This window comes from Pristis pectinata, chromosome 4 (assembly GCF_009764475.1).
Source record: "Pristis pectinata isolate sPriPec2 chromosome 4, sPriPec2.1.pri, whole genome shotgun sequence".
Classification (NCBI taxonomy): Eukaryota; Metazoa; Chordata; class Chondrichthyes; order Rhinopristiformes; family Pristidae; genus Pristis; species Pristis pectinata.
This window is the reverse complement of record NC_067408.1, coordinates 14347636-14371580: the sequence shown is the minus strand read 5'-3', so window position 1 is coordinate 14371580 and position 23945 is coordinate 14347636. Positions and strand designations below refer to the sequence as shown.

Sequence of the window (23945 nt, the reverse complement as noted above, 5' to 3'; positions counted from 1 at the left end):
GAGAATGTGCAAACTCCACACAGACAGTACCTGAAGTCAGGATTGAACCCGGGTCTCTGGTGCTGTGAAGCAGCAGTTCTACTAGCTCTGCCACTGTGTTGTCCCTTCTAGTCCCTTCTTTTCTAACTAAAATTTTTGTAAACATCCTGAGTAAAGTTGGTCCCTGACTTTGCTTAAGACAAGATTAAAATCCACGCAAAAGCAAGAGCAGCACCGAAGCGAAGTTAGACTACGGTGTCTGTTTAAGGTTCTAGTTCTGCATATTCATACTGCAATCTTCTGACTTCAAGGTGAATATCATACCCACTGAGCTACTCTAGCAATATCAAACCCTGGTCATTATTTTTGTCCTGTTATTTGATATCCAAATCTTTATTGGTTTATCTGGCATTGGGGATATGATTCCAAGAGTTCTGGTTCCTTTGCTCCAGACTTCTGGTTATGTATGATAAAGAATTTTCCTGTTTCCAAACTCTGGGTCGGACTCCTTATCTTTGGATAAGCGGATGTAACTTTCTTATTAAGCTGCTTATTTCTTTAAGTCTGTTGTTTAACCTTTTGCAGCTAGTGGTATTGAAGAAATTCTCTCTCCTGCTCCACTTGGTGAAAGCGTTCCTTCTTTCTACAAAATGTGTCAGACTCCATACTTTTTCCTCACTGGATACTTTTGATGGCCCACGCATTTCCTTTAAGAAACCCAGATGTAGTTTTTTCTTTGAAGGATAAATTTTCTTAGTACGTTTGCTTTATTAGAACTTTAAAAAAAATTCTGAGGGGCAATTCATCAAAAATGAGTAATATTTTCAACAAGCATTACTTTAACTGGAAAGAGATCCCCGAAGGAAATTTGTTCTGAGAGAGTTAATTTAGCAATGACAGGGACTTCACGGTAAAAGGGATGAGGAATGCAGAGTGTGCTCTGGGGAGTAAGAGCTATTCACTGTTTGAAAGCCCTGGTTTGTTTTTACAAAGAGGCCTTTTTACGATTTACATAAATTTCAAAGTGACAAGCAAGTTGATCTTTGCTAACAATTGAGCCAAGTCAGAAGCAAGACAATTGGTAAGTTGAATTCTGCATTTGTGATATTTCAATTTACCTATTGAGCAGGTTCCAATATATTTATTCTTGTGCCAATTTTTCATTACATTTGCAGGATCTAACGTCTTTTGAGAGACATTATTTAATGACACTAATTAATGACACTATTATCACTAATCTGCTACTAATACAAAAACAGAAAATGCTGGAAATACTCAGCAGATCAGGCCGCATCTGTGGGAAGGGAAACAGAGTTAATGTTTCAGGTCGACAAAGACCCCTTCTTCAAACTGAAATGTTAACTGTTTCCCTTCCCTCATTTGTGGCCTGCTCTGCTGAGTATTTACAACATTTTCTGTTTTGTTCTAGATTTCCCACATCTGCAGTGTTTTTTTTATTTTTACTGCTGTTGATACACTTTGCTCTTAAGGTTACAAGGGAAATCTTGAGAAGGTTCAAAGCTCACTGGTAAATACACATTAGTTCCTGCTGGCACTTGTAAATTTGATATAATACAGTTTAGCTCACTTAAGTTTGTCATGCTCTAATTGCCACTTTCCTGCTAATTTTAGTTTTATAATCTTTCCTTCAGGTTTTGTTTTCTCTTCCTCCTTCATGACCATCCTATTGTGGAAACCAGAATTAACCATTTATGCTTCCTTCATGAAATTCAGGTTGTTCCTTGGTTAGTTTCCAGAAAAGGGCACCTAAATGCTTTGTTAAGTGACTCGCACAGCCTACAATGCAACGGATTTCACTTTTCTACATAGATCAGGGGCTTTAAACAGAGCAACATTAACCAGAACTAGTTGAAAGTGTGTTTATGTTTTCCTACTAGCTTGTTGCGTTTAAGGTAAGATATCTTTATTAGTCACATGTACATCGAAACACACAGTGAAATGCATCTTTTGCGTAGAGTGTTCTGGGGGCAGCCTGCAAGTGTCGCCATGCTTCCAGCACCAACATAGCATGCCCACAACTTCCCAACCCGTACGTCTTTGGAATGTGGGAGGAAACCGGAGCACCTGGAGGAAACCCACGCAGACACGGGGAGAACGTACAAACTCCTTACAGACAGTGGCCGGAATTGAACCCGGGTCACTGGTGCTGTAAAGCATTTTGCTAACCGCTACACTACCGTGCCTGCCCAACTACTGTGCCTGCCCATTCAAGAATTAAGACCTACAAACCAAGAAGGTAGCAAGTACTAATATCTGTTCTAAATTGAGTTGGCTAATCACAACAGTGGCAATCACTTGGTTAGGAGAAGAGGAAGTGAGCCAAGGTTCCTACCACTAGTAGACCTTCCTGCTGTTGAACATATGAATAATGAAAACCTTACTGTGGCATTCCCGCGGTAAGACTTCCCACAAATAAGAATTACATTCTCTCTCTTCTTCTTATGCAGTCCCTCAGGATTGAGGATGACTTGCTTCTACTCTTGTTTTGTAGGTTCTGAAGTGGCTGATAAAACCGACCAGGAATCCTTCCACAAATAGAGCAGGAGGTGCCTGATGGGCAGGCTTATACAGAACTATTCACGTAGTAAAATGCCCCAAGGTTCTTTACAGGTGTACAACTAGGCTAGAATTGATGCCAAGTCAAAAAAGCAGTCTATGGGAGAGATGATTAAACACTTGATCCAAGTAATTTGGAGTGGGAAATCCCTGGGTGAAGCCAAAGCTACCAGTGGAGGGGTGTAAAAAGTTGGGAATGCCACAAGGGGTCAGATCTTTCAGAGGCGTGTGAGGTAAGAGGTAGTCACAGAGATAAAATGGGGAAATCTTGTAAACAAAACAAATTTGAGCTGGCAAAGTTTGCAGATAAGAAGCCGATGTATACAAGCAAGCACAAAAGTGTCGTGTTAATGGGACTTGGTTGAGATGAGACACCAATATCAGAGTTTGAGACGAGTTCAAGTTTATGGAGGGTGGAAGAAGAGTATAAATTGGATAACCATGAAGTATCTGCCTTGGTAGGGAAAACAGAGTAGTATTTAAATGGCAAGAAACTGGGAAATATTGATGTACTAAAAGACCTGTTCTTATATACCAGTCACTGAAAGCAAACAGGCACATGCAGCAGTTAAGAGGGCAAATGGTATGTTGGCTTTCATTGCAGAAGGTTTTGAGCAAAGAGCAAGGACACTTTGCTTCAATTATACGGGACATTGTTCAGATCACACCTGAAATATTGCATGTAATTTTGGTTACTTTACCGAAGAAAGAAAATATTTGCCATTGAGGGAGCACAACAAGGTTGATTCCTGAGATAGCAGAACTGTCGTATGAGGAGAGATTGAGTCAACTCAATCCACTCAACTCAAGTTCAGAGACGTGAAGGATATTGAGTTCAGGGAGGGATACGTTGATTGTCTGGACCACATAGGTATTAAGAAGGTGGAGGTGTTAGAACACATAAGGATGGATAAATCTCCAAGGTTGGATGAGATCTATCCAAGAGTGCTATGGGAAACAAGGAAGGAGATTGCTGGGGCCCGAACAAAGCTGTTTGTATCTTCTTTAGCCATAGGCAAGGTACCAGAAAACTGGAGGACAGTTAATGTTGTTCCTTTATTTAAGAAGAGCAACAGGGATAAGCCAGGTAACTACAAGCTGGTGAGCTTTATGTTGTAGTAAGGAAATTATTGGACAAAATTCTAAGTAGACAGGATTTGAAAGACAAGGACTGATTAGGGAGAGCCACCTTGGCTTTCTGAGGGGGAAATCCTGTCCCACTAATTTGACTGAGTTTTTTTGAGGACGTGACAAAGGTGATTGATGAAGACAGGACAAAAAACGTTGTCTCTATGGACTTTATTCAGGCATTTGACAAGGTCCCACATGGGAAGCTAGTTCAAAAGTTTAAGGCACATGAAATCCAAGCGGAGCTGACTAATGGGATCCAAAAATAGCTTGGTGATAGGAGGCAGGGGATGGTGGTGGAAGGATGATTTTATGATTGGAAGCCTGTGACTATCATTGTACCACAGGATTGGTGCTGGGAATCTTTGCTGTTTGTGATATATGTAACAAACTTGGATGTGAAAGTAGAAGGAATGATTGGTCAGTTCGTTGGTGACACGAAAATTGGTGCGGATAGTCAGGAAGGTGTCTATAGCTACAAAAGAATATAGATCAGTTGGAAAGTTGGGCAGAGTATTGGCAGACAGAATTTAATCTCAACAGGTGCAAGGTGAAGCATTCTGGGAGGTCAAATGGAGTAGGACATTGAAAACAAACAGCTGGAGGAACTCAGTGTGTCAGGCAGCATCTGTGGAGAGAGAAGGACAGTCGATGTTTCGGGTCAAGGTTCTTTCATCTGGACAGTAAATGGTAGGGCGCTAAGGAATGTTGATGAACAGGGCGACATGAAGTCCAAAAATGCTCAGGAATCTCAGTGCCACCCAGAACAAAACATCCTGCTTAATTGACACCTCATTCACCATAAACATTCACTCCCCCCTCATGCACGGTGACTGCAGTTACTCTTTTGGGTTAGTCTGACAAACTATCTGAACTTATGACCTCTACTACCAACAGGAACATGGGCAGCAGACATGTGGGAACACCACCACCACAGGTTCCCATCCAGGTCACAGAACATAGTGATTTGGAAATATAGCACTCTTCTTCCATTGTCACTAGGTCTAAATCTCAGTAGACCATCTTTACCAGAAAGTCTCCAGTGGTTCAGGAATCTGGCTCGCTGTCATCTCTTCAAGGACAATTAGAAATGGGAAATAAATGATGGCCTTGCCAGCAATGACCTCATCCCAAAACTGAATAAATATAAACAAGTTTGCAATTGTTTGAACTAACTAGGAGCACTACTAAACACCAACAACTGCTGAGACAGTGTGTGTTTGTACTCAATCAATTGAAACACATTCAAGCACTGCGTGTTCCTTCCAGGTCTCATCCAGTCCAAGAGCAGCTCATTGCTAGTGACTTGCTCCAGATATGACCTAATATGTATGTTGCCGTCACACCATCCAAACCATTTTAGGAGCAGCATGTTGGGTCACTTGCTTTGACTGTTTATCAATGTGTTCTCAGCTAATTCCTATTGTTGCATTGGAAACAAAGTAGTTTATTGCAGCTTCCACAAAACCTCATGATGAAACCATAGCAATAGGAGCAAGAAACCATTGCTCCTAACCCACCATTTGCTCAGGGCAGGTTGTGGTAGATTGCACCAATCAAAATGCAGATCTTTCACAGCCTTTAAAAGGCAACAGCATAAAACAGGTTGTTTTGGCAGGGGTAAGGTTCCTTCCACAGCCCAGTGATCCAAAAGGACTCAGGAATTTGTGACAGTGGACATGTTGACAGTTGACACCAGAAGTTAGACCTTTGATCTCCCTAACCCTTCAGCTGCGACTTCACACCACAATCTGGAAGTGCTGGAAGTACTCAGCAGGTCAGGCAGCATCTGTGGAGAAAGAAACAAGGTTAATACACAAAAAGTGCTGGAGGAACTCAGCAGGTCAGGCAGCATCCATGGAGGGAAATAAACAGTCAACATTTTGGGCCCAGACCCTTCATCAGGACTGGAAAGGAAGAGGGCAAAAGCCAGAATAAGAAGAGGAGCACACGCAGGCAGATGATAGGCGAGTCCAGGTGAGAGGGGACTGGTAGGTGGATGGGGGAGGGGGAGAAGATATCATAAACTGAGAGGTGATAGGTAGAAGAAGCAAAGGGCTGAAGAAGAAGGAATCCGGTAGGAGAGGGCAGTGGACCATGGAATAGAAGATGGACGAGGGGAGGAGAGTCAGTGGGCAGGTCATCAAGGTGGGGGAAGGGAGTCGCAGGAATAAGGGAAGACAAAGGAGTGGGGGAGTGAAAAAAAGAAGGGGAGGGGTTACTGGAAGTTAGAGAAATCGATGTTGAGACCATCAGGTTGGAGACTCCCAAGGCAGAAGATAAGGTGTTGTTCCTCCAACCTGTGGTAACTGTTTAACTACTCCAACGGGGTTCACTGTTTCAGATTTATGATCTTTCATCAGAACTGAATTAGAGATAAAACAATTTTTAAAATGTGGAGAAAGGGGTTGTATAGGAGGGTGGGGGAGAGGTGGTTTCCTCACAGAGAATGCAAGGAAAATAAATTGCAGAGGGATTAAACTGCAAACAGGGTGATAAAGCAGGGTCACAGAGAGTGGCAACATCATTGGAGAATTACACCAAATAGGTCTGGGAAAGTGTGAATAGGGCAAGAGAATAATTATTTAAAGTGTTTTGTTACAATTTTTGTTATATAGTGTGTTGGTGAGGTCACACCTGGAATACTGCGCACAGTTTTGATCCCCATACCTAAAATATAATATAGTTGCATTGGAGACAGTCCAAAAGTGATTCACCAGGCTAATTCCTAGCATTAGAGGATTGTCCTATCAAGAGAGGCTAAGCAGGTTGGGTCTGTATATAATAAACACCAAGGGGCCGCAACAAGATAGATGCTGAGATGTCTTCACTAGTGGGAGAGTCTGGAATGAGGGGACATAGTTACAAGATAAGGGGCCGGTCATTTATAACGTAGGTGCATACAATTTATTTTTTTCATAGAGGGTGGTGGATCTGAAATTCACAGAGTTGTGCAGTCAAGGTCATTAGAAGTACTTACGTAGATTTTTTTGATTAGGAGTGGTACTGTTGATTCTTCGCTTAAATTTGAGGAAGTTTGGAATCCATTCATTCAATATTTTCAGATGATATAAATCCCTTTTCAATAATCTTTGAACTTAGAGGAGCGGAGTTGACGACATAATAATGCTCTTTGTTCATCGAGAAATATCAGTCCAGTTTTTTTTTCTTTTGAAATTTTTTTTTAGTTTGTTTCATTTTATTACTTACAATTTTTTTTTCAATTTGAGTTTTTTAATATAATAAATCTTTTTCTTTCTCCTTTTGATTTTTTTTGTAATATATTTGTTTACCAAGAAACCATGGGGCCTAGAATATATTTTTATTCTTTATGACTATATATGTCATGATTGTCTTCCCGATCTTTTTGTATAATGTATAATTACCAGTGTTAAATGTATTAATCTATATTAATTTGAAAATTAATAAAAAGATTGAAAAAGATATATTTTTGAAAGATTAGGAATTGACGGTTCTGGGGAGGTGTCACAGAAGAGGAGTTGAAACCAGCGTAGATCAGTCATGATCATGTTGGAGGGCAAGGCAGGCTTAAAGGACTTGGTGGCCTACCCCTGAGCTCTTGTGACCAGCAGAGAACTACTACAAGTGCTAGAAGTATGAGATACAAAAACTGGAACTGATGATCATCAGAAATTGTTGAACTCAGTTTTTGGTCTGGAAGGCCATAATGTGCCTGGTTGGGAGATGAGATGCTGTTCCATCAGCTAACACTGGGCTTCATTGGAACAGTCAAGGCAGCTGAGGACAAAGAGATCAAAGTCAGAGGCACAATGAAGTAATAACATATATAGAACATAGAACATCCAACATAGAACATAGACATTACTGCACAGCACAGACCCTTCGGCCCACCATGTTGTGCTGACATTTTATCCTGCTCTAAGATCTATCTAACCCTTCCCTCCCACATAGCCCTCCATTTCTCTATCAAAATATTAAAATGGTATGCAACAGAAAGCTCAGGATCAGGCTTACACTGAACAGAGAAGTTCTCCAAAGTGATTACACCTCAATTTGCTGGCAAAGTATATGGCACAGCACACAGATCAATGGATGATTGCAATGGATGATCAGGGTGATTGCAGCCAGTAACACAAAGTTTTTGAATGGAGTAACTGGTTATTTAGAGATTCCATTAGAGAAATCAAACTAAATATTTCCTATAATTCCAAACAAATGATTGGCATAAATGGGGTTTGCTTATTACACAAAATAAGGGATTGTATTAATGGAAACCTTTTGACAACTTCGGCACACCCCAAGGTGTTTCAGACCCATTGAAGTACATTATGAAGTGTAGTTACTGTTGTAATATAGGAAACATGTCTGCCAGTTTGTGCACAGAAAGGCCACAGTGTGTCGATGAACAATTTGGTGACCTTTCAGAACGATATTGGCTAGGACACCAGGAGAATCAGAATCAGATTTATTACCACTGACATTTGACATGAAATTTGTTGTTTTGTGGCAACAGTACAATACAAAGACATAAAAATCTATAAAATACAAAAATAATTAAATAGTGGAAAAAAAGGAATAACGAGGTAGTGTTCACGGGTTCAGAAATCTGATGGCGGAGGGGAAAAAGTTGTTCCTGAATCACTGAGTTTGGGTCTTCAGGATCCTGTACCTCCATCCTGATGGTGGTAGCGAGAAGAGGGCATGATCCAGATGGTGAGGGTCCTTAATGATAGATGCTGCCTTCTTGAGGCACCATCTTTTGAAGATGTCCTCAATGGTGGGGAGTCTTACATTCCCAGTCTTACATTCCCATAGAGAACTCTTAAGATAAGATAAGGTATCTTCATTAGTCACATGTACATCAAAACACACAGTGAAATGCATCTTTTGCGTAGTGTGTTCTGGGGGGCAGCCCGCAAGTGTCGCCACGCTTCTGCCGCCAACATAGCATGCCCACAACTTCCTAACCCATACATCTTTTGAAATATGGGAGGAAACCGGAGCACCCAAAGGAAACCCACGCAGACACAGGGAGAATGTAGAAACTCCTTACAGAAAGCGGCGGGAATTGAACCTGGGTTGCTGGCGTTGTAATAGCGTTACGCTAACCATTACATTACCATGCCTGTGCTTATTATTAGGATTGCACAACTGCTAAGACAATTATTGGTCACAATCTCTGGTTGATTTCTCTGCAAATGATTTATCTGATCAAGGAATAATATTTTCTTAATTATAACCAAGGTTATGGCATTAAAGGAACACTGGTTGATAGAGAAGGACTGAATGTCTTCACTCTTTGCAATACACAACCCAAATGTGTAAATAAAACTATGTTACCTCAGTTCCGTTCTACCTCAAACAAGATTTTGAATTAACTCTATTCTGGGCATTCATTGTTGGAAATCTGCATTGGTGACAAGGTCAGTTTTTATTGCCTATCCCCAGCTGCCCTTAAGTTGTGACGAGCTGTTGGGTCTTGGCAAAAAGAAACTTTCACAGCACCATCAAACTGGGAGTTCTGGAATATGAACCCAGCAATGATGTAGGAAAGGTTCAAAATATGTCAAAATCTAGATGATAAGTTGCAAACAGGTGAAATTGAAAATAATTGTCTTCCTGTGTGCCTACTCTTCTTGCCTTTCCAGGTGGTGGGTTAGAGAGATCCTGCTAAAGTTCTCCGGTGAATGTTGCAGTGCACCCTGTGGGTGGTACACACTGTAGCCACAGTGTGCTGGTGTGGAGAGAGTGGATACCTAAGCCAGTGGAAAGATCAACTGCATTTCCTTTACCTGATGTCCGCTGGAATGTTTGTGTGTGTGTGTGTGTGTGTGTGTGTGTGTGTGTGTGTGTGTGTGTGTGTGTGTGTGTGTGTGTGTGTGTGTGCATGAGTTCATGTTCATGCACGTGTGTGCACTTGTACATGTTCCTTGCTTTGTTTTGGGTGACAGCACGATCAGATGTAGCTGTAACCACTTTTTTTAACTGGATAGTTTGTCAATAGTTTGTCAACTATCTGGGCTCAAACCGAAAATAAATCAGAACAAGGGTGAGGAGGCAGCAAAACCTGGGATGAAAATAATCTGAAAAATATATAAATATACTTGTGACGCAGACTTCTAATCACTTGGGTTTCTGCTTCTCTGGTATTTTTAGATCCTAGACTGGTATTCATTGAAGTGCACGGTTTGTTGTGTGCCCGTTGATTTATTCCAGGACAGAAGACCCATATGAACACTAGCCTGGAGGCAACATGGATGTGGGAACTGTGACAAGTTTATCAAACTTGTCTGATCGCTTCAATCACTTCCTGCCGAGTTACAAAGACCCAAAGCTCTTGTACTGTGAAAATGGAGGGTATTTTATGCGAATTCTCCCTGATGGAAAAGTGGAGGGGACAAGAGACCGCAGCGATGTATACAGTGAGAATCCTTTTCGATCATCGTGTGCTCAGTACTATTTAAATATGTGTGTGTGTGTGTGTGTGTGTTTGGACTTGTGTTGCTTGGCAACTGCTTTGAAACTTCCCAAGTTCTTAAGTTCCATTCATTAAGAACTCTTTAGCAGCTAGAAGATCAAGGATTCCAGCAAAGTTGCAGGGGAGCAAGAAAACAGTTAAAACTTAAAACAACATAATCTCAGCACAAATAGAAGAACTTCCTTTTAAACTTTGCTGCAAGTTGAAACTAAGGTCTTGTGGAGGTGTGAACGTCCCTTCAAAAGCAAGTGTTAATCAAGTGCTAGAGAACTAAAGCTTTCACTTTCATTACTATAGTTTTCCTTTCTCTCTTCCTCACTCAAGCCCACACCCTCCCAGCACTGCTCCCAAGTTGTCTTTCTTCATAGGTGAAATTAGAGAGCTATTTTAGTATGGTTGGCATCACATCATCCTGTTCATCCCTGTCCATGGTTTAATTATGGGTCTGCTATTTATTGGGGAGATGTGGGGATAATGCATGGAGGGGGCTTAGGGTCAAGCTGCACTTAGTTCAGTGGGGAAAAGGAGAGGCTGGTGATTGTAGGTGCAGGAGGTCATGGGCTTCCTCCAGGTCCCTGGGTGGAACAGCTCTATTCCTCCTAATGCATGGTGAGAGCTGAGACAGCCTCTTACATCGTGGAGCTGTCATTGTGCGATTAGTAATAAGACCCCTGTGTAGTTTAAACTTTTCCCCTTCCGAGCCCTACAATTCTGAGGTTGACTTCATTCCCCTTACGCTGAACACATAGAATTCATCTGCATTCAGGAAACTTAAACCTGCCAGCCTGAAAGGTTATGAGAAAACACTATTTGGCCCTGTTGAGTGCTTAGAGTTTGGAATGCACTGGAAGGGGTAGTGGTGCAGGTGGATTCAATTGTAGTGTTCAAAAGGGAGCTGGATCACCATCTGAAGGGAAAGAATTTGCAAGGGTGTGGGGAAAGGGCAGGAGAGTAGAACCAGTTGAATTCCTCTTACACAGAGCCAGTACGGACCTGATAGGCTGAATGGCCTCCTTCTACGCTGAAACTATTCTTTTATTTTGCAATATGTTATCAGAGTAGTGAGCAGTGAGTTTTGATGATGTGTTATCGGATGAAGGAAACCGAATACATCCATGATAAAGATTGGGCAATATTGTGTTTATGAATACTTACGAATTACACTGGAACCTGCTACATTTACAGCCCAAGCCAAGAAAATGAATATGACAGTAAAGTTCTGTTAATGCTGCAAGCTCAAGACTTCAGAGGTCTCAGACTTGCAGATTTTCTGGATTATTGGATGTTATTTCCAAATAATACTCCAACACTTTCTTAATTGCTTCCTTATAGATGTTACATACTACATTTGTGTCACAAATTTTCCGGTGAACTGGCTAGGTTTCATGGGAGCATGGAAATAGAACCAAGTGAGTTGAAAGGGAGTGCAGGAACCAGAGCCCCAGTGTGTGAGAGGGAATCTGCACTGGTGAGCCAGCTGCCGAGCCATTAGGATTTCTGACAAATCAGATAGTGGATGTGCTGTACATTGCTCTTCCCTCTCTTTCGCTGTCTCTCCTCTTGCATTTCACTCTATGGTGTAGGTGTGGCACGACCCAGTCCCTTCACATCTTAAATTAGGTTACTTTGTTTCCACGGAATCATAGAAGCACAGAAAATTTATGGCACAGAAGTAGGCCATTTGGCCCATCAGGTCCAGCTTAGACCCATTTCCCAGTCTCCGTCCAAAGCCCAGTAGTTTCCAGCAGATGATGACCTCATCCAAATGCTTTTTCAATGTGACAGGAAATTTCTGCCTCCACCACCATTTTTGGAAGTGAGTTTGAGTCATCAGCATCCTCTGGATGAAAAAGAAACTTCCTCACATCCCTTCTAATCCTCTACCAATTACTTTAAATCTCGGCCCTTGTTGTTGACCTCTTTGCTAAGGGAAACAGGTCCTTTCTTCTCACCCTGGTTGGGCATCTCAAAACTTCACATACCCAGTCTCCCCTCAGCCTCCTCTGGTCCAAAGTAAACAAACCAGCTTGGCTCCTCCGGTTCCGACATTTTCCATTAAATCTCCCATACTTTCGTCAGTGATATCACATCCTCCCTGCAATGTGATTTCCATGCAAGTTCTACAATAGCTTTTTCGAAGTCACGTAATTTTGAACATTATCGTCCCCGAGTCATAACTTCTGTTTTCTTACTCCATGGCACAGCACTTTTTTTCGCATCCTTTTATCACTTTTGTTAAATGAGAAGGAAAGAAAACAGAATTGAGACACAAGAGACTGCAGATGCTAGAATCTGGAGCAACACACAAAACACTGAAGGAACTCAGCGGATCAGGCAGCATCTTTGGAGGGAAATGGACAGTTGATGTCCCGATGAAGTGTCTCAACCTGGAACACTGACTGTCCAGTTCCCTCCATAGATGCTGTCTGACCCAATGAGTTCCTCCAGCATTTTGTGTGTTGCTCAAGGAAACAGTGTACTAGACTCACTGTAGTCTGAAAGAAGAAAGGGAAACAGCCGGAAAAGATGAAAGCAGCCACATCAAGTGCTCTGTTCTCCTAAAGCTGTAGGACAAATCCTCATCATTTAATCTGCATAGGCATTTCAGCCTTGAATTCAAAGACTCCACAATATGTTTTGCTAATAGCTAAGACAAAATTGCTGTGTGGCTTGGTGCTTTCCCCTTCAGCTTGCTGTATCACAGAGCAAACTAAATATTGGTGCCTGTGGAAACCTTTCCCACGTGGGACCTTCTTTCATCAGATGTACTCACACATTCTATGAGCACGTTTCAGAACATCAGAAGCTCTTAGGATATCTTAGCATCTCTTTCATGTTGTGGCAAATATGATTCATCTCCCTTCCTTCCTCTTTCAGTTCAGCTTCAGCTACAGGCTGTGAGTAGAGGAGTGGTGACAATTCAAGGGATTGAAGCTGGACACTACCTGGCAATGAGTGAAAAGGGACATCTTCATGGCTCGGTAAGCAGAGACCTTGGCACTTCTCTGGAATGGCATTGTTGTATGTAGGTTGCACTCTGCAGCTATATTTAGGGATATCTGAAAAATACCATGGAATTCTACTCCCCTTTCAGTTTCCTTTTGTCATTCACATTTGGCAAGATCAGGTATTTATTGATCATCCAACATTGCTGACCTATTTTTTCAGAAAATAGTTAAGAGCCAACAACATTGCTTTGGTTCTGGAGGCATCTACAGGCCAGGTTGGGTAAGGACAGCAGATTTCCTTCCCTAAAGGACACAAGCTTCACAACAATCATTAATTTCAAGATCAATAATACTGATACAAAGTTTTCATTCCCAATTTGCTTAATTAATTGAATTTAAATTTTCATTTATCACGCTGGGATTCAAACTCAAATCTTTGGGTAAATAGTGTAAACCTCTGGCTGCTTAACCACCCTGACAATATGCACTTTGATAATGCAACACACATGCTGCAAAGGTGGTTTAATCAGATTCCACCGGAGCTTCCAAAAGGCACGACTAGTGGAGCTGTTGTTTCATAGCTCCAGTGACCTGGGTTCAATCCTGACCTCTGGTGCTGACTGTGTGGAGTTTGTACATTCTCCTTGTGGGACTCCCCTGGGTGCTCCAGTTTACTCCCACATCTCAAAGATGGGTTGCTGGGCAAATTGGCCACTATAAATTGCCCCTAATGTGTAGATAGGTAATAGTATTTGGGGGAGTTGAGGAATATTGGGGGAATTAAAAATGGGATTAGTGTGGGGTTAGTGTATATGGGTACTTGGTAGTTGGTACAGACTTTGTGGGCTGAATGGCCTGTTTTGTGCTGTATGACTGTATAAAATTGCTGGAGTGCATGACTAAAGTAGATAGGTCTTTCAAAGAGCCAGCACAGAGATAGTGGACTGAATGGCCACCTTCTATTCTGTAAAATCCTCTAATTCTAGTGGTATCGTAGTTATCGGAAGCAGTATGAGAAAATGCTCAGCATGCTGCCAGAGGTGGTAGTGGAGGGAAATACGATAGAGGCATTTAAGAGGCTCTTAGATAGACACATGAATGTGCAGGAAATGGAGGGATATGGACATTGTGTAGGCAGAAGGGATTAGTTTAGTTAAGAATTTGCTGTACTGTTCTATGTTCTATGTTAATGTTTTGGGTGTGGACTTTTCTTCAAAACAAGCCACGTCTGACAGCACAGTGGGAGGGATTTTGACTACCAAAGACCAGCAGGGTTCTCTTCAGGACACAAGTAAAAATATTAAAACTCTGAAACCCCTCTCTAACACAACGCAACTCTGCCTGTCTCCAATGCTAACGAAGGCAGGAGAGCTATCAGCAGGCTGGAGAAGGGTTAGTCATTTGAATCTTATAATGAGAAGCAAAAAACTGCAGATACTGGAAATCTGAAATAAAAAGTGAAAATGTTGGAGAAATTATTGATACAGAAAAACTGAACAGGTCAAGCAGCATCTGTGGGGGGAGAAACAAAGTTAATGTTTTTGGTTGATGACTTGGGATGTGGTGAGGGAATGGGATTGGGTGGTGGGGGGAGTGGAGCAGGCTGTGTAAAAGGATTGTTGGCTTGGCTCAGGAAGTAGCCCAGGATTGTTGACTTGACCCAGCTGGTCAAGTTTAGTAGCTCCACCCCTCCTCTGCAATCAAGCAATGTCCTCAGCCCAATCATTCTAATCCCTGAAGAAGCCTCTGATTTCTCCATCACCTGCTCTTTCAATCTTCCCTCACACCGCATCCCTTCCAACCTCTGGACCAAGTCCTCCCTTCAGTCTTTCCTTCCTCTCCCAACTCCATGTGAAGGCCTATCCAGCCTTTCTATCTGGCAATCTGTGCCTGGGCAGTGGAGATGAAAAAACATTGAATACAACAGGTAAATCCTGAGGGGGCCAGTCTTCCTGACATTGAAACAGCATCTTTTGTTCCACCCTAATCTCTACTCTCTTACTCTCCTCCCACCTCTGACCTCCACCTTTATCCTTCTCCCCCCTCCCGTCAGGCACAAGATACAAAATCCTGAAAGCAAGAACCACTGGGCTCAAGGACAGCTTCTATCCCACTGTCATAAGATTATTGAACAGTTCCCTAACACAATAAGGTGGACTCTTGACTTCACATTCTACCTTGTCATGGCTTTGCACTTTATTGTCTGCCTGCACTGCACTTTCTCTATAACTGTAACACTTCATTCTTTATTCTGCTACTGCTTTTCCCTTAAACTACCTTGATGTACTGATGTGATGAAATAATCTGTAAGGATGGCATGCAAAACAAAGTTTTTCACTGTACTTCGGTACATGTGACAATAGTAAATCAATTCCCAACAACCAATTACCAATTACTAGGATCATCTGAAGCCCCTAAACTTCACAGCATTCTTTCTGATCAATGAATTGGGAACATTAAAAACCAATCAGGTCCACCAACGAGGAATCCAAGTTCTGATGCAGGTGTTTTTCAGTTTATGTTTCAGTCAAAACAACTGACTGCTTTTAACTACTAAATGGCCAGGGAATTCTAAAGCACACAATATTGATTTACATTGCTGCAGAGAAGGTCAATCACTATCCCTTTTGGCTTTGCGATCTCGTCTCAGCAAAGCAGAGTCACGATAACAACTTGCATTTGTATAGCATCTTTAATATAGTACCAAATATCACAAGACATTTCAGAGCACAAGATCCCACACTGAGCCAGATTAGGATAGGTGACCAAAGCTTAGTCAAATAGAGGAATGCAAATGAACATCTTAAAGGAGGAGAAAGATGGAAAGGAATAAGAAGGAATTCCAAAGCTTAGGGCCTATATTGTTGATGGAATGACGTCCAGTGACGGAAATTTGATAACTATCAGGATAGAAGTTCATCCTTTGTTGCATATAATTGACGCACAATGTAGTACCATTGCCTTCCATTTCCAAAAGTTAATTTTGTTGAAGTGCAAGGAACAAATTTCAAAAGCAGAGATTAGATGTATTCATGACTGTAATGTGTATTTATCATATGCAACCAAGAATGGACTTCTACTGTTCTGTGCTCTGTACCCCAATTACTCCTTATAACTTATTTGGAGGCCATTATACAAATCTCCAGTATTTGTAGATTCACAGAAATGACGCTGTGCATTTAGCCACACAGCACAGGTAGTTTGCAACATCTAAGAAACAGGAAACTTCCAATGGCAGCCTATCTTCAGAAACTGCAAAACAATGCTCAAGAGAACAATTAATCCAGGTAGAACTTTGGTTGAGTCTTTGCCACTTCACTGTAAAAGGGCTTATTACATCAGGCCATGAATTCAAGAATAATGGCATTCTCCCTTAGAAAATCAGAGAAATAAATAGAAGAGAAAGAGGTAATTCAGTCCAAGGACTCCATGCACACTATTGAAGAGATTTCCAGCCTAATCACACTTTCCAGTTTTCAGTCCGTAGCCTTATAGGTTACAGTGTTTCAATTTCAAACCAGGCTACTTCTTAAATGCAGTGAGGGTTTTTGCCCCAATTGCTCTTTCAACCAATGAGTGTCAAATCTCTACCAACATCTGGTATTCTCATCCTTTAACTAATTACTTTGAACCCGAGCCCCTCATTATTGACTTCTCAGCTAAGGGAAGTGGGCCCTTCCTATTCACTCTAACTAGGTCCTTTATAATCTAATAAACCAGAAATAAATATCCCCTCAGCTTCCTCTATTCCAAAGAAAGCAAGCCTTGTGTTTTCTTTATTTCTCACTGAATTTACTTTACTAACATTTCCTGGGCTTCACTCCAGACCAGTTCTGACAGTTAGGAATCATCAGTTTCAAGGGAAGGGTTAAAGAAAGGTAGTGTAGCGGAACGTTATTACAGCGCCAGCGACCCAGGTTCAATTCCAGCCACTCTCTGTAAGGAGTTTGTACATTCTCCCCGTGTCTGTGTGGATTTCCTCTGGGTGCTCCAGTTTCCTCCCACATTCTAAAGACATACAGGTTAGGAAGTTGTGGGCATGCTATGTTGGCTCCGTAAGTGCGGCGACACTTGCGGGCTGCCCCCAGAACACTCTACGCAAAAATGCATTTCACTGTGTGTTTCAATGTACATGTGACTAATAAAGATATCTTATCTTATCATCTTATTTTATCTTATCTTATCTTCAAAGTCAAAGTCGAGTTTATTGTCATAGGCACAAGTATATGTATGCACAGGTACAATGAAAAACTTACTTGCCGCAGTATCACTGGCACATAGCTTCAGTTAAGCAACATTCATAAGAAAAACAGAAACATAACTTATACATAATTTTTACAAGAAAGAACAAAAAACGTCCATTCCAATGTAAAGTGGTCACAGTGCTGTTATACTGAGGTAGTGATTGACGGTGGCATAGTGAGTAGTATTCTCCGAGTCAGGAGCTCATGGTTTCATGCCTTACTCTGTGACCTTGGATGAAAAGTCTAAGATCAAGGTAAAAGTACATTAAATTTCTTACTGATGCAGTCATATCATCAGCAATGCAATTTAACCTATTTGTACCAGTTGCACTGACCAGTATCGTATCTGTACCTACACCAGCCTTTCCCAACTTACTTTCACCTCTGCTTGTACTTCTAATGCAGTACTGCCCTGTCAGAGTGCTGATCATCAGTGGAGACACTAAACTTTCACCTGCCCTCTCAGCTTGACGTAAAGGGTCTCATGGTGCTGTTTTGAAATAGGGGAGTTTCTCAGTTATCCTGGCAGATATTTATCACTCAACCGACATTACTAAAAAGACATTTGTTCATTTTTTTCATTGCTGTCTCTGAGACCGTGCAGTTTGCAAGCAGCCCACTGTGCTTCTTGCATTAACACAGTGACCATACTTCAAAAAAGAACTGTTGAGCACCTTGACAACCTGGGATTGGGAAAGGCACTATATAAATGTAAGTCTTCCTTTGTATTTTCTTTTCCACCAGAGGAGAAATACAACCATGTCCTGTACTCTAAAAGGATTCTTTGATCACAAAGAGCTCTGTACAATAACGTGTTTATCCATAACAGCTTCCTTCCCCCACTCCTCCCTCTCTTGCTTTCCTTCCTCGCTATTCTTTCTCATGCTCTTTCCTGTCGAACCATAAATCACAATCCACAGCTTGACTTCCCTCGAAGAGATAAGTATAGGGGAGGTAACATCTTCGTAAATTACTGTTATAAGACAAAGGAAACACCACTCACCTGCACACACTGAGCTCAGGACAGCTGCTCTTCCCTGAAGCACAAAAAAACTGGTAAAGCAACTCAGAAAAAAGAAGGATTCTTCAAATTCATAGTCCTTGCCATGCAATATTAGATGATAGTTCTGCTCGACAACAAACAAGCTTCACCACTCCCTGTAATAATACATTTAAAAAACATAATCAAAGTCTGTCACGGTATGTTTCTTTTTTTTAACGTTTAAGTAAAGGCTTCCTCACTAATCTACTCACCAAAACTTCCTTCTTGAAGGTACTAACTATTAGAATTCTTCTGTAATACAGCATGGAAACAGGACCTTCAGCCTAACTTGTCCATGCCGACCAAGATGCCCATCTGAGCTAGTCTCATTTGCCTGTATTTTCCTCACATCCCTCTAAACCCTTCCTATCCATGTACCTGTCCAAGTGTCTTGTAAATGTTGTTATTGTACCTGCCTCAACCACTTCCTCTGGCAGCTCATTCCAATATATGCACCACCCTCTGAAGTTTCTGAAGAACTCACCAATCCCAATATTCATTCCACTAAAGGTGCAAATGAGACCAAAAGTAGATGGGTCACTGCGGAGCATGGAGGCTTAGCTTGTTTGATTGGCTGGGCCTCATTTCAGCCAATTTTTCCAGTAACCAATCTGAACCCACCTAATCCACTACCCAGAAAATTGGGCATCCACTGACCTGTGGTAACCATATCGGTGATTGGTAAACAGGGAGCAGTAAATGCTCAACTGGGATGGGTCAGACCCTGGGACAAATGTGTCCCAAGACTTCATTGTGTGGCCTGGCGGAGCAATCAGAATCAGCATGTCCGTGCCAACCAATAAAAAGTCATTTGCGTTCATTCCACAGTAATCCCATTTTATTGTCCTCACAGTCCTATCTACCCCCCCTAAATCCTACCACTCACCTTTACACTAAGGATCTCTTACAGTCACCAATTAACTGACCAACCGCCATGTCTTTGGAATGTTGGAGGAAACCAGAGCACCCGTAAAGAACCTAGCCTGTGACAGGGAGAATGTGCAAACTCCACACAGACAACACTAGAGGTTAGGATTGAACCTGGATTGCTGGAGCTGTGAGTCAGCAACTTCACCAGTGTCACCACTGTGCTGCCATTCTCCCGGTGCATCCTCCGGGTGTATTGGTCTCCTTTCATGTCCCAAACACATCTGGATTGATAAATTAATTTTCTACTGTAAATTGCCCTTAGTGTGTAAGTGAGTGATAGATCTGAAGGGAATTGAATGGAATGTGGGGAGAATAAAATGGAATTAGTGTAGGATCAGTGTAGAAGAGCGCAGATAGTCAGCATGAAGTCAGTAAGCCAAAGGGCCATATTTCTCTACTGTGTGACTCGATGACTCTATGACTGGATGGGGAATCCTGCTTTTCAAGTCCAGTGAGGAAAACTAAAGTTAATTATTGAAACCTACCTTGCTCAGCACCTACCAAACCTGTGAGCTCCTGACCTCTTTGCATGTCCTGGCTCCTGGCCCAGTGTAGCCACCATTGTCGGAAGTGCTGGCGCTGTATGCAGGCACAGGTCCTGAGATCTCACAGTAAGCTGCAAGTGCAAAAGCAGAGAAGGGTATGGAGCACTGACGGAGTGGGTGAGAAAGAGCACAAGGAGAGTGATGGAGGGGAGAGACGCACAGGGAGTGAGGGAGAGGGAGAAGGCGAGGAGGCATACAAAGAAGGAGTGAGGGGGATACAAGGAGAGTGGGAGGGAGGGAGGGAGGGAGGGAGGGAAGGAAGCAAGCAGCAAAGTTTAGTATCAGGTGACTATATTTTCTAAACTAAATTTAAGGACACAAAAAAATTGTACTTACCCACAGACTTCCTAAAGCTGACAGCACTAAAGGGCCTCCGATTACATGCAGTATAATGTAATATACATTATCAACATATTTAACATTGTAACATTATAATTTGCCTGTTGAGTGATTTTTTTAAAAATGCAAATAATAAGTATGACTTTATTGCTGTTTTAACCACATGATAAAACAATAATAGACTATAATATTTTTGAATAATGCAAAAGCAAATCTTTGATTTTGGCGTGGGAAAATAAAGAGCTGACAGAGGAGGGTGAAGCACCATGGCTAAGTGCCAAGAAATCGAACTAGAGTTTTTCAGGAATGCCTACCGTTTCCATGAAGAAGCTCAACAATGCATTTTTTAAACCTCTTTAAAATAGCATTGAGGAGACACACATCACTGTTTTAATACTGAGCAATTTACCTCTGGTAGTTTCTCTTTGTTTAAAATGTATTCACAGCATTGAGACATGTCTGGGCTGGTGAAATATAATGTTTTCCTATGGGATCATAAGCATTGCCAAAGATTATTTTTATTGCATGAAGATGATATGTTGATATGTTCCAGAGACTGGACAGGTATTTGGAATTAAGGTGCAATTCTGCCCTGATTCCTCTGTAAGATGGAACACACTTGAAGGGGCTGAGTGGTCTAGTCTAGTTCTGAACAGTGCAGTCCAGTTTTAAGGATGAGCACTCTGCCCCAACAATGCAATTACAATTCTGCATTCACATATCCTTAATGATTGCATTAATCAATACTTTTAAAATTCCATAACTAGTAGCCAAAGTAGATGGTCTAACACGTGCATTAATAATATAAGACACTGAGCAATTTTCTCTTGCTTACATCACATAGTTTAACTTGTACATTATGAAGACCAGTTTCAATGAGCAAATAATATTCTTGTCTCTAATTCATAAGATTGTGGGCTCCAAAATGACATTTCATGGGGAAATTATATTAGCAGTGGTCTTGCCCATCACATGAAACTTTGAACCAGGGATCTGTTTGCCTTTTCACAAGGATGAAAAATACCTCTTTGACTTAGACAGTCTCTGATGCTATGGCCGATATTCTTTCTCAACTAGCATTAACTAATCATTTGCCACGTTTCCTGTTTATTGGGCCTTACATTGTGAAAATTCCCTGCCAAAATGGCCCATGGGGAATGCACTTCAGAAGTAAATCACTAGCTGTGAAATGCATTCGAGAGTCTTGAGATCACGAGGAGACACGTTGTTATGGCTAAACCCTAAGGTCCCAAGAGCAATCCCTCCTCCATCAATCTAGCAATCCACTTCCTGCACTAAATCCTTCGTTTATTCCAGAGCATACCAATTCCTGGCTAACTGACATTTCATTGTTCTTGGCATTCTCCTTTCCGATCCTGGAGGGTGCGGATTCATGCATTCTACATCTGCTGGTAGCCTCCTCGTTATCTCTTTGCAGTGATTGTTGGCAGCTTCTTTTACTATGGGTGGGGACAGTAAAGCTAGATTGTTGGTGGCCTCAGCTAATATTCACACAGGCCCAGATTCAAACAGGATCATTGGATGACAATCAGCAGCAGAAACCCTGGGTGTTTCTCTCACCTTCCTTAGCCAGCAGGCAATCAGAGCACCTCCAACCACAGCACTGCTTGAGATCAGCTGACCCTAGAAAAACCAGAACTGCAACACTGCAGCGGTTCAAGAAGGCAGCTCATCAGCCCTTACACGAGGTCAATTAGGGGTGGGCTGGAACTGCCAGACTTGCCAGCAACACCTACATCCGTAAAAGAATAAAGGAATTATTGGAAATGACGATTAGCATGAAGGGGCTAAGCCATAGTGCAAGTTGCTTTGACTAAGCTCATGTTTCCCTGGACATAAAAGATTAAGGGGCAACTTAATTGAGGTGCTTGAAAGATTTGTTTATGTAGATAGGGAGAATCTTTTCTATTTAGTGCAGGGGTGAAGGACAAGGGCCATAAAATTAGAATTAGCCCACAACTGAAGGCACCTCTTCACAAGGGCCGTAGAAACCAGAACTCTCTGCCTCAGGTCAATGGAAAATTCAAAGCTGAAACTGAATGAGTTTTATTACATTAGGGCACAAAGGGAAATGATTTGGAGTTGAGATACAACTCACCCAAGGTAAGTTGGAAATTACATTGGTAAATTGATTTATTATTGTCACATGTACTGAGGTACAGTGAAAAATTTGTCTTGCATACCGTCCAAACAGATCACGTCATTACAACAGTGCATTGAGGCAGTACAACATTGAGGTATAACAGAATGCAGAATGAAGTGTTACTGTGTTGGTCTAATTGTATGATGGGACAAGTTTACTGTTCTTCTTTGCTACATCATTGTGACTTACTTGGAGAGCATAAGACAGAATGAAATGCCCTGAAATTCCAAAATGTTCCATATTAAATGCAAGTTCTTCATGTTCAATGGAGACACCGCAGTTTGATTTTGGCTTCATGTTCGAACTGGGATCTTTCTGGCCTATGCCTTTACATGTTAGGCCACCAGGGGGAGCTCGTCTCATTTCAGTAGTTTTTATTCCTTCTATTTTATACACAGCCATCTCCAACAGAAGAATGTTTCTTCCTGGAAACCCTGGAGGAGAACGGTTATAACACGTACAGGTCCAAGGAGTACGTAGAGAAGAACTGGTATGTTGCCATTCGAAAGAATGGAAATGCCAAGCCAGGACCAAAAACCAATGCTGGGCAGAAAGCGATCCTGTTTCTCCCCATGCAGGTGACAAGTGATTAAAAGTATAAACACTAACGGAACAGCCATCTGATTGAAACAGCTTCTGAATGGACTGAAATAGGACCCTGACTGGATTAAATGATCAGTGTGTTCAAAAAGGCAAGTGACTAGTGATAGTCACTGGCATGAAAGTGGGACCTGCTGAATAATTCCTCCCTCCCCCCCCCCCCCCCCCCCCCCATTTCGGCCCATGTTTTACCCTCCTGTACTGACAACACTGACTTCCCCTGGAACCATGGAGGTCGTAGAGTCAGCATGCACCTTCTGACACTTCAGTGAAGTGACCATCCCAGACAGTGAGCCTTGGTAGTGGTCAGCGTTCAAGGGCTCCAGACTCAAACCAATCCTGGCCTATGTGGACAATGTTTAAATAGACGTTTAACAACAGCTGGATGGTGATTGGGACCTCGAGCCCTCACTGCGTTTTACACTCACTACCATATCACAGAAAAATTACTTGGATCTCCCCAACAAATCCTAATAGAGCAGAGAAGAATTCAGGTACCTCCAGGATTGTGCAATTTATTAACATATCAAGTACATACCCTCTCAACTATGGAAGGAGGTTCAGGGTGAGGGAGGGAAGGGGGGGTTGCCACTAGGAACCTTTGTTGTGGGGCTGGGCTGTTACTAAGACATTCTATAACTGACATTTAAGAAGAAATCCTCTGAGTCTTCATCTGCAGTGAAGCATCTGACCCCTCCATAGATTTCCCATCTCTAGCAGTAATTAATATGTAATTCCTGGCAACTTCAGAACAATCCCTGGGATGCTGCATTGTGGATTGGAACAACACAGGCTGACTATAAATACAACTATCTAAATGTTAAATAACTACTGCACTGTTTCCAGGTCCTCAACTGTTACAGGCCTGTAATTTCACTTTGAGTAAGGATTCAGCGAAAACCTAACCTCATATCTGAATTTTGGAATTTTATGTATTAACAATTGTCACTTTATTTCAAAAATCACCTACTTTATGCAGCCAACCTGAA

The 23945-nt window shown here is 41.8% G+C and overlaps 1 protein-coding gene across 2 annotated transcripts in view; it reads left to right on the top strand.

The window, feature by feature from the left end:
- Positions 1–23549, top strand: part of LOC127569595 (fibroblast growth factor 1-like) — a 36098-nt gene extending 12549 nt beyond the window's left edge. The window contains exons 1-4 of one of the 2 annotated variants that reach the window (XM_052014375.1): positions 596–1060; positions 9883–10088; positions 13022–13125; positions 22755–23549. In XM_052014375.1, the coding sequence (XP_051870335.1) occupies positions 9920–10088; positions 13022–13125; positions 22755–22949 (468 nt within the window). In that variant the 5' untranslated portion in view covers positions 596–1060; positions 9883–9919 and the 3' untranslated portion in view covers positions 22950–23549. Of the gene's footprint in view, positions 1–595; positions 1061–9882; positions 10089–13021; positions 13126–22754 lie in introns of those variants that run through there. The other variant, XM_052014376.1, reaches the window with a different exon arrangement.
- The last annotated feature ends 396 nt before the right edge of the window (positions 23550–23945 follow it).